Consider the following 11,814-nt stretch of genomic DNA (forward strand, 5'->3'; position numbering starts at 1 on the left):
CACAGTCTGCTCTGATTGGTCAACTGGCACAGTGCATTATGACTGGCCGAACACCGCAAGCACTCATCGGAAATGTAGCGCCCCTTTACATAATCGCAAGCTTCAGCTTTCAAAGTAAATATAAAGACTTTTTAACAAGAACCTAGTGTGAGTTTTATCATCATTTCAAGCCCTAAAGGGGAACAGTCGCGTGACAAGCCGCGGTTAAGAAAGCTGACTCCACTGTGATGTGACCCTGTCTCTCTCTCTCTCTCTCACACACACACACACAATGCGCCAAACTCTGCATTTGAACAGTCAATAGCAAATACTTAAACTAATAACAAAACATACTTACAGTCACTGATTCAGAAGCGCCAGAGTGTCATAGCAAAGTCAGATTTAGCTCCTCTCCTAGGTTCACGAAACTGTCGTCCATAAAATGCATTGCTATTCTGTTGTAAGCAATCTTAATGATTCCTAAATGCATCTACTTTCAGAAGGCCAAATAAAGTGCTTTTGATTTCAAATAGAAACACACAGCTTCTCCCTGACATGGCTGCATCAACATTACAGCGGTTACTGAAACCACGCCTTCTTTCTTTGCATGAACATTTGGGCGGCATTATGCAAATATTTCCACATCGTGACGTAGATATGCGGGGGCGTGTTTGAATGAGCCGTTTTAGGGGGACGTGGCAGAGTCTTAACTTTGATAAAGAATATCTCTTTGGTTTTGAGACTTTAGTCTTTGCAACTTCAGGGATAACACCCCAAAGAGAAAGGAAAACTTGAAATAGCATCATATGACCCCTTTAAGAGCTGTGCGATTGCACAGGTTCTGCGCGATCCTCTTCACTAATATTCTCTGGGTCTCAATCGGGCTCAAATAGACATTGTTTACAATTCAACCGGAGCACATGCCGCTGAGCTGCGGGGCGGGACGTTTAGACACGCACTAGATGGGGTTTAGCCAATCACAACACAAAGGACCAGCTAACCAATCTGAGCCCATCATGTATTCTGAGGGAGGGGCTTCATAAAACAGGAAATGATCAGCACGGTCACAGGAGAAGGGACAGTGTGGTGTGGAATAAAGGTAAATTATGTGAAAAATAATGCATTTTTTTAAATGCACCCCATAAACACAATCAAGCCTAGAAAAAAACACCCCTTTAAAGGAGACAAATATGAAACCTTTTGAGTCTTTAGACTAAGAAAAATATCTGAGCACAGTGTGTGATGTTGTTGAGATCTCTTTTAAAGCTTTAAAGAAGACCATTGTTAGAGTTTTTGTCTCACAAGACAATTTTGAGAAGCATGGGACTCAAGCAAAAATCGCCATTCGATCTTAAAGTAACCTCATTTCTGTCTTAGAGAAATATTTGAGATGTTAAAGAGATCTCACTTTTGATTTTTCTTTCCAATTGGAGGATTTTTGACAGGCATGAGTGGACCAGGACCAGCAATTACTTTGTGGTAATTGCAACACTAGGACAGGCTACCTGGCAGGTAACTGTGTATCACAATAACCATTTAAAGACCCACAAAAAAAACTGGAAATGCTTTATATTAATTTCAATTTTTATTCATTTACAGTGGATGTAGGTCTCAGGTTGGCTTTGTTGCTTTTTTTTTTACATTTTGCTATATTATTTGAAACTTTTCATTATTTGTAAGTGTAATTTACACTCATTAAATAGATCTTTTATATTAATTGTTATATAGGGATTATACATGCTGTTTTCATGGCATCATATCAAGCATTTGAGGAACGTGTTTGTGTGGATCTTGTGTGCATAAATAAATAGACTCGCTTGCATTTGTTGAAGGTTTTAGTAATAGCCTCACTGGTGAGAGATTAAACTGTGTACATCCAACTGTTCAAATATCTTTTGTGTACATTAAGCAAATGTAGTATTCTGTTGGGATGATGAAGCTGCCTCGGCATGACTGCTTTTATCCACAGCCTTGTTTAACTTGTGTCAGGCAGCACAGCTGGACTTCTCCTTACGAGTTACATGCACAAGGCTATTGAAGTTGATGTGATTGGTGTGTGTGTGGTTGAAAAAAAAAAAGACTGAAAATCACTGAATGTTCCTTAGTTCCATTTCAGGCTGATCTACTCAGACACTGAAATGATGATATTTCACACTGTAGGTTCACACATTTGCAAACACTGAAAGATTAAGCATTGAATTATTATTTTTTTGAATGATTTATTTTTTAGCCGTCTCACATACTTTGATACTTGTTTTGTAACTACTGTATATGGTTGTAAAATGTGGGATAACGATTGAGCAGGCAATGAATTAATATGTCCAACCTTTCCTTCTGCCTCACAAGTACTATATAATTATAAGACAGTGAAAGAAATTTCCAGTTGTGCCTTTTCTCCTCATTGCTGATGTACAGTTTAAAAATACTGTACAATACTGTGATATATACTAATGCTGTTATTCAAACACATTGTAGCTGTTGTGGATAGACGGATAACAATTAGTAGGAAAGATGTATAATGAGAGTAAAAACTGACCAATGATGGTTCATATGTTGCAAACTGTAAAAGCACATTTGCATTTTTCCCATACTCCCACTGAACAGATGGTGGATATGGGGGCAATATTCTGTAGAAGGGGTCATTTAAATGTGTGATTGCCATGATTGAGAATGTCATCATAGATTTCCTGTTGCATGGCAAAGAGCACCGCAGGTTCTTAATGGATGAAATGTGGTGGGTTATTGTTTAGAGATAATGCCAGTCATTTTTTTGTCTTTTCAAAATTTTTATGTTCTCTTGTTCTTTTTGGGGAATAGAAATGTGTGTATGCAAGCATTGCTGTTCAGTCAACCTATTTATGTTAATTTCTAAAGGTCATTTTCAAAGCGCCATGTGTTTGTCTTGCCTTTTGCCACCCCTGCACCAAACATCAGTTATCATTAAGATTTTTTTAAACAAAACATTAACTAGCAAGACTGACTTTTGTGGTTACTGGACGAATGTTTGGACACATAGGAAGTGTATCTTAATATAGCTTTAAAACATTTTTGTATACTTTAGTCTTTTAAGGTGTTCATTTATCATGTGTGCACTACTTCGTATCATAATTCATGTTGTTCAACAACACCAGGGTTTATAGGAGAGCTATGTATGCTTCTTCATTAATTGTTCATGCACAGCAAGCAATCTAAATAGCGTTATTTGCTTACAAAACACTTTTTAGTAAATATACATAATAGAAAACGAAAGAAATTAATCTCAGAATAAAGTTACACACCAAATAATGCATCTATATCTAAGTCCTTTTTGTATGTGAAATGCTGAATCGCAAACACCATATCTTAAAGTATACCCTTATGACCCAAAACCATATTTTCTGCTCCCATTTTTGTCTTATTGATTCCAGACTGAGCTTAAAATCTCATGCACAGACATCCCACTCATTATGATTAAGCACATTTTTTAAATGACATCCCCGCTCATTTGTGAAAAAGCAGCCATACACATCACTTAGCTGGTCATCTGCCAGTGACCCTTCTGCGACAGGCTTTATTGTCCAGATATGCATAATGGATGAAATCCTTAGTCCCTATTACAGTTTTTCAGTTTCTCAAATTATATTTTGGCAGGAGAATGGATTTTATTAAGTTTCACCTTTTACATAGTTATTTCTCTTTGCTCTTTCTTTCTCAGCTGAACTTCATCCTGTTTGTGAATATTGTGAGGGTTCTTGCCACCAAGATCCGCGAGACCAACGCAGGCAGATATGACACACGGAAACAGTACAGGTTTGTGCATCCACTTCCACTGAGCCTGCTTTTATGCATTCAAGTGCCACATTGTGAATTCAGTGTTATACCAGCCCAAATTGTCTGTGTCATTACAGCAGCATCATCGCTGCTATTAGACTGCAAAGAATGGAAGCTGTCCCTACAGCAACTATTTATTTCCTTGTGTAATTTAGGCAAAATCTTTCATCTGACAACTTAAAGGCAGAATTGCCTGTGGCTAAGAGATGCGATAATAAGCTTCCCCAACGCCTACTCATTCTGCAGTTTGATTCAGACTGTGGTGTCCATCATTCCTTCATATACTGAAATCAGTGTCGTATTTTAATGGCACTGGATATTATAGATTTGATCTTGTTACATGCTGAAAGAAAAACTTTAGCCTCCATTTTTGTCTGGCTTTGAAAAAAAAGAAGCTTTTAGACCCTATAAATGCACATTTGAGTTTGGCATGTCAAAATATTATTTTGGATGCTCCCTAAAATAATCTAGTTTGGTGCAAACACAATGCCAATATATGTCATTTTGTGCGACTAATAACAGTAATCAATTTGATCATTGCTGCCTCCCCGCTAATTAGCAGCATGAAGAGTCACAGGTGTCAGTTTGCACAGCTGGTAGAAGAGACATAAAGACAGTCATATTTGCAAACACAGTGAATAGTGCATTTTACTCAGCCAAAGATAACTTTGTCATAAATTCAATAGAAATTAATTTGTAATGCAAATGACCTCGAATGCTTGCACGTCACATCATTTTGACTCTCACTTGCTACAACGCTCCTTTTACTGGAACACTTTGGTTGATCAAACTTACCGAGGCTTCAATTAAAAGAGGATTTGTACCTCATGATCTTCCAGCATTGCTTTTTTCCAATTATTTTGCATGATCCTTTTCATGACTAATTTGCACGACATTTTAACCTGTCTGGCAGGCAAGGCGTAGCAGTTAAAACATATCTTGCACTTGTCTTTATTCTGATTAAAGCCACACAGAGGCATGTGGGATGTCATACATCAAACACAGATTAAAGACAAACTTGAATTTGTAATAATCACAACTACGTCACAACACAAATATCAAAAAGTGTTACTTGTTGCTTGACTGGGGATATTTCAAAGGTGGCAAGATTCTGTGTTATTATAAACAGGGTGAAAATGCATTCCTTTTTTCTTTTTTGACAAGCTGACAAATAATAAAAATTCATAAAATGTCATCATTTACTCATCTTCATGTCATTCCAAATCTGTATGACTTTCTTTCTTCTGTGGAACAAAAAAGGAGATGTTAGGCAGAATGTTTACTCTTTTTGTGTGGAATTGAATAGGGACCAATGCTGTCAATTTTAAAAAATTAAAAAAAAACAAAAAAAAAACAAGGTTATTGTGCCCTATATTCCTAGTTGACTGAATCCATGTGATAACTTTGTAGTGAAGAGGATGATTCTTAGCAAATGACGTCTTTAGTTTCTGAAGTCTTAGACATATAGCACCATATAGCACACAAGGTATATAGACATCTTTAATGATGCTGTTATACGTTTGTTGGAGCTCAACATCCGTTCCGGTTTACATTATTGAAAATACCATCCTGAAGATTCTGCCTAAAGGTGTGATTGCATTAGTGACACTTTGTCAGTAGTAAAGCAATGCGTGAAGCAGGTCACTTCCAAACCAAACAGCTTGGTAAACAGCAATTGATAATATTGGTATATATTATATCATGTTGGTAAATTTGCAGTAAATTTGCTTGTTCAGAGTTCAACTCTTAAATCAGATGGGAAATCGGCTTGGGGAAATTAGTCACCAAGTGTCCCCGTGCAATTTCCAATCATGCTGATTCCATATGACATAACAGCATTTCGGTTTCTGAAATTTGTTGTACAAAGGTAACTGCAAATTCATACAGGTTTGGAATGGCATGAGGGTGAGTAAATAGATTTTTTTTTTGAGTGAACTATCCCTTTAATTCATCGAACGTTTTAATTTCTCTCTGTTCAGGAAGCTTGCCAAATCCACGCTTGTGTTGGTGTTTGTGTTTGGAGTGCACTACATTGTGTTTGTTGGGATGCCGCACACATTCGAAGGTCTTGGCTGGGAGGTGCGGATGTATTGTGAGCTGTTCTTCAATTCTTTCCAGGTACTTGGAAACGATGCCTTTATTGCATGAATAGCTAATGCAATCAGTGATCTCTGCAAGTCAAGATGCATATGTTTTTCTTTTGATAATCCAAAAATCATAAATTAAAATTTGTATTTTAGCATTTATATAAATGCCGTGCATGTATTTTACATGATTTATTAATGATTTGGTAGAAATTTTATAAAAAAGAAAAGTAAAAACACTCTTTATTTACAAGTCACTGATGACTTGCAATTTTTTTTAAACTGCTCTATCAATGAATGTTTTATTATTATTATTATTATTTATTGTACTATGAAAATACTCAACTATTGCAGAGGACCAATTAAGAAGAAAATAAAAAAATGTGTTTATAATTTCAACACCTCAGTAAAAAAATAAAATAAAAAATAGTCACTTTCTTTGCTAAAGAAATGAATGTTAATGTTCTCTTAGAAACCTTGTGGCAAAGCAAAAGAGGAAAATGTGGTTTCTTTGGGAAAAGCTCAGATATTTAGCATTTAGCACAAAATATGCATGGTAATAATTTACAACTAGTAAATATAATTAAAAAGTAACATCGACCCACAGATGTTGATGAGAATTTTGCTTACATGTAAATGCTTGTTGCACAACTGCTAAAAATTAAATGTTTAAATCGCATGTACAACCCGAATTCCGGAAATGTTGGGACATTTTTTAAAATTTCAATAAAATGAAAACTAAAAGGCTTTCAAATCACATGAGCCAATATTTTATTCACAATAGAACATAGAGAACAAATGTTTAAAAGGAGAACTGTTACACTTTTATCCACTAAATGAGCTCATTTCAAATGTGATGCCTGCTGCAGGTCTCAAAAAAGTTGGCACAGGGGCAACAAAGGGCTGAAAAAGCTAGAAATTTTAAAAATATTCAGTTGAGAGAACATCTAGAAACTAATTAAGTGAATTGACATCAGGTCTGTAACATGATTAGCTATAAAAGGGATGTCTTAGAGAGGCAGAGTCTCTCAGAAGTAAAGATGGGCAGAGGCTCTCCAATCTGTGAAAGAGTGCGTAAAAAGATTGTGGAATACTTTAAAAACAACGTTCCTCAACGTCAAATTGCAAAGGCTTTGCAAATCTCATCATCTACAGTGCATAACATCATCAAAAGATTCAGAGAAACTGGAGAAATCTCTGTGTGGAAGGGAGAAGGCCGAAGACCTTTGTTGGATGCCCAATACTGGGGACACTATACTGTAAAAAGCACCGTCCTTCGGATGAGATGTTAAACTGAGGTCCTGACTCTCTGTGGTCATTAAAAAAAAAAAAAGAGTAGGGTTGTTACCCCGGCATCCTGGCCAAATTCCCCCATTGGCCTCTGACCATCATGGCCTCCTAATCATCCCCATACACTGATTGGCTTCATCACTCTTGTCTCCTCTCCACCAATAAGCTGGTGTGTGGTGGGCGTTCTGGCACAATATGGCTGCCGTCGCATCATCCAGGTGGACACTGCACATTGGTGGTGGTTGAGGAGATTCTCCCCTTCTATGTAAAGCGCTTTGAGTACCCAGAAAAGCGCTATATGAATGTAACGAATTATTAACATGGACTGTTTCAAAGTGGAAAAGTGTTCTATGGTCAGACGAGTCCAAATCTGATGTTCTTGTTGGAAATCACAGTTGTTGAATGTCCTCCGGGCTAAAGAGGAGGGAGACCTTCTAGCGTGTCTTCAGCATCCATGAAAGAAGAGGAGATGCTACACCATGGTAAACATGCCCTATTTTGAGACCTGTAGCAGGCATCAAATTTGAAATGAGCTCATTTTGTGCATAAAATTTCTCAGTTTAAACATTTATGTTATATATGTTCTATTGTGAATAACATATTGGCTTATGTGATTTGAAATTCTTTTAGTTTTCATTTTATTCAAATTTCAAAAGCGTCCCAACATTTCCGGAATTCAGGTTGTAAGACGTGTAAGAATATATTGACAGGTCAATCCAATTCGCAGCACTTCAAATAGGCTTGACATCTTGTGACACACCATTGATTTCCATTTGAGATGTTCGGTTGTCTTAAATGACAGGTGCTGGTTAGGTTAAGAGTCTTTTATCTGGAGCTTGATGACACGATTCAGTGCTTGTCCTTCACAAGAAGAATACATCACTTCCCTTTACACTTGCAGTCTCTTCAGAAACACAGCCACATTCACAGAACTGGGTAATGCAATAAAATAATTTAATAACATTATCATTTAATTAATTTTAGGCTGTTAAATGTAATATATAAACTAAACTGATGATCAGTGTCAACTGTAATTAATTAAATACCTAATTTAAAATGAATGATTCCAAATCACTGAAAACAATTTGTGACCAAGAAAAAAATATGGACCAGTGCATAATTAACTGTGCTGTAATGTACGTATTATGAACTTTTTCCAGAGAGGAATAATTTTTTCTTAATCACTGACTCACAACTAAACTTACAAAAGAAAATGAAAAGTCATTATTACCGGAGTCAGTAGTTTGAGACAGTTGGACTGTGTTGAGACATCACGCCAACAGCTATTTTTGTTTCTCCTCTAGGGCTTCTTTGTATCTATCATCTACTGCTACTGTAATGGAGAGGTGAGCATCAGCAAAGCTGCTTTACAATAATAATGGGGCTATCACAGGATGTGCTATAGCATTTTGTACTATTTTCTCATTGTTTTTTGACACTTTGGCCACTGCATTGTCTCTTTTTTTTTCCTTTTTTTTTTGCAGCATCAAGTGTTTTCAGGCTAAGCGCACACTTCAAGACTAAAAATTGTTGCCCTGTCACATATGTAAAGACTTCTTGCTTCTTGTTTTCTGTTGTACTAGTGAACAAATAATCAGACCACTCTCTTAAATGTAAAGGTTCTTTATTGGCTTCTATGGTTCCATTAAGAACTTTTAACGATCATAGAACCTTTCCATTGCACAAAAGGTTCTTTATAGTGGAAAAAGTTTCTTTAGCTTTTTTTTTTTTTTTTTGAAGTTATGCAAAGCATATTGTCTGTTCACTGTATGGTACATTTATGTACATAATAAAAAGGATAAACTGTCTATAAAATCAAACCTTAGCGAGATACAAGTCAACATTTAAAAGGTTTTTAAAAAGAATTGTAACAAAAAACATTTAAAATTGTAACCTGGCATTTTTTTCTCATCTCATCATGCCTTGGGATAGTCTGGGCTGTGAAGGATCCATTTCTTGTATCCTTTATGGCCAGGGAAATGAAAGGAGCATTTCGAGGCTGCATTTGTATTTGGACGTAGCCTCTTAATTGGGACACAGCTGCAGTGGGTTTCAAGTGTTTGGCAAGGCAGGTACTGCTGTTGCCTACGTTCTGGGGGGTGTCTGCATACTAAAAACGGAAGCGAAGCAGGGTTGTGTTTGGTTAGTATGTGGATGGGAGGCCTCCTTGAGAAAGCTAGGTTTCTTTCAGGTGTTAGTGAGGCCAGCAGGAAGTGCTCACCCAGCAGCTGACTCAATCTTTCCGATGAGATATTAAACTGGTCCTTACTCTCTGAGGCCATTAGCGATCCCAGGGGGCTTCTCAAAAAGAGTAGGAGTACAACCCTGGCATGCTAGCCAAATTTGCTCTTTGGTCTCCATCCATCATAGCCTCCTACTCATGCTTATTTAAACCAATTGGCTACAGCATTGTTCTCAACTCCACCAGTAGCCAGTGTGTAGTGGGCGTTTTGGCACACAGCAGCTGCCATTGCTTCAGCCAAGCAGATGCTATAGACTGGTGGTCTTAATGGAGATCCCACCACCCACTAAATCACATTGAATGCTATGCAAATGTAATAATATTATTAATTTCTACACACTGTAAACATAAGTGCTTTACAACACGTTAGTTTTAAATCAAAACCAATCAGAACAAGCTGTGAAGTTTTAAGTGTTTTTCAGCCCAGCTGTAGGGGTAGACTGTACTTCTTTAATCTGTTTTGTTCGGCCTAGTTGTTGAATGCCAAAATAAAGGTTGTGCAAAATTAAGAATTGATGAATGAGCTCCTTTTTAAAGTGTGAGTTTGAATTGAGTTTAATTGAATTGAGGAAGAAGAATTTACTGAATAGTAATTTAAAGAAATTCACAGGTAATGCATTCTGGGAAATGAAGATTATTTCACCCTGGTCCACAAAAATAAATGTATTTAATATTAAAGATAATATATGAACTAAACAGTAAATATATTTAACAAACATACAAATAAATATATAAATTGTTACTTTTGAAGTTCTTTTAAAACTTTTTTTCAAAACGTAAAGTTTACTTTTCTAGCTCAATAAAATTTGTTGCATGAATTTTCAGTTCATTTTAAATCTCCTTCCTACATGTTTGAATTTTAATTCTGCATATTGTTGCCTTCCTCAATTCAAATTTAACTGAAATCCAGGAATTGGAAAGCATTTTTCAGTGCTTTGGTTCAAAATACATTCAATAGCTTCAGTACATTGTTTTACAAATCAAAACATTGTATTATGGTACTTGTTGTTATTGTTTTTTAGATTGTTTTATGAGTGACAGCGTATTGAAATCTGCCTTAATGATTGTATAAAAACTTACTGTGCATTTCAACATCCAGTGTTCTTTAGCATCTAACTCTGATCAACAGGTCCAGACTGAGATCAAGAAAACATGGACACGGTGGAATCTAGCTTTCGATTGGAAGGGCCCAGTGGTGTGCGGGAGCTACCGCTACGGCCTTAACAACAGCACCAGCAGTCAGTCCCAGCTGGCTACCGGCGGCCCGGGAACCCGCTCCACCACGCTCTTCTCTAGCCGAGTCTACCGCAGCAGCGGAGGGCCAACTATCAGTGCCCATGCCACACTGCCAGGCTATGTGCTCAATTCGGACGTTGACAGCTTGCCACCATCCATACCCGAGGAGCCAGAGGACAGTGCAAAGCAGGTCGATGACATCCTGCTAAAAGAGTCCCTGCCCACAAGGTCCAGCAGCGGCCTGGAGGACGATGAGGAAACTCTGTAGATCAAGGGTGCCCAACCCTGTTCCTGGAGATCTACCTTCCTGAAGAGTTCAGCGCCAACCCTGATCAAACACACCTGAACCAACTAATTAGGATCTGAAGGAGTGCTTGAGAATTACAGACAGGTGTGCTTGATCAGGGATGGAACTGAACTCTGCAGAAAGGTAGATCTCCAGGAACAGGGTTGGGAACCCTGCTGAAGATAATGGCGTGGTGATAGTCAGCTAAATTGGGTGTAATAGCACACAGGGAATTTGTTGAAGAGCAAAACTGACAGTTCATCACCTGGAGCGCACACTGCTTTGGGTGGCAACAGCACCCCTACAACGGACACTTCCTGTTCAAGCTGTGACACATATTTGGTTTTTGACACAATGTCATGTGCAGACACATTGATATGTTCATGGCAAGATATCGCCACTCATCCCTGTAAATGCTGATGGATAAAATATCTGGTTGTTTCATGCAGTTCTTAAACTGTGAGCTGGACAATGTGAATGCTGGAGTTTTTTTTTTTTTTTTTTTTCTCAATTGCAATGCCAACTATTTATTTTTGAAAGCTGGTTTCATTTGCTTAGAACCATGATGTCATCAAGATTTTAGTCAAAAGCATGACCTCCAGACATTTGTGTGGACCATGGAAGCAACGCTCTGGATAACTGATATGTATTAAGGACTGCTGAATGTTGAGGTTTCCATCGTCCTTCATGTAGTATTCCATTCCAGAGGGTAAAAAATTATAATTTAATAAAATTTATTTCAAATGCATATAAAATCTGCCAGAGTTGTTTTAGTTCTTGAATGGGTTACTTTCCACTTCACCGACATAATATCATGGCAGATTGAGACCGGAAACTCCAAAGCTGCATTGATTTCAGGTTCACTAGCAACAGACCAATCAGTTGTT

General features: G+C 37.4%; 1 protein-coding gene across 1 annotated transcript in view; it reads left to right on the forward strand.

The window, feature by feature from the left end:
• The window catches only part of LOC306876937 (parathyroid hormone 2 receptor-like), a gene marked incomplete at both ends in the record, with an annotated part of 105,029 nt that extends 94,120 nt beyond the window's left edge, over nucleotides 1-10,909 (forward strand). The window contains 4 exons of the mRNA XM_079428389.1: nucleotides 3,674-3,768; nucleotides 5,769-5,907; nucleotides 8,468-8,509; nucleotides 10,535-10,909. Coding sequence (XP_079284515.1) covers nucleotides 3,674-3,768; nucleotides 5,769-5,907; nucleotides 8,468-8,509; nucleotides 10,535-10,909 — 651 coding nt within the window. The remainder of the gene's footprint in view (nucleotides 1-3,673; nucleotides 3,769-5,768; nucleotides 5,908-8,467; nucleotides 8,510-10,534) is intronic.
• Nucleotides 10,910-11,814: the final 905 nt, after the last annotated feature.

The sequence above is a fragment of the Barbus barbus genome (genome assembly GCF_936440315.1).
Source record: "Barbus barbus genome assembly, chromosome: 11".
Classification (NCBI taxonomy): Eukaryota; Metazoa; Chordata; class Actinopteri; order Cypriniformes; family Cyprinidae; genus Barbus; species Barbus barbus.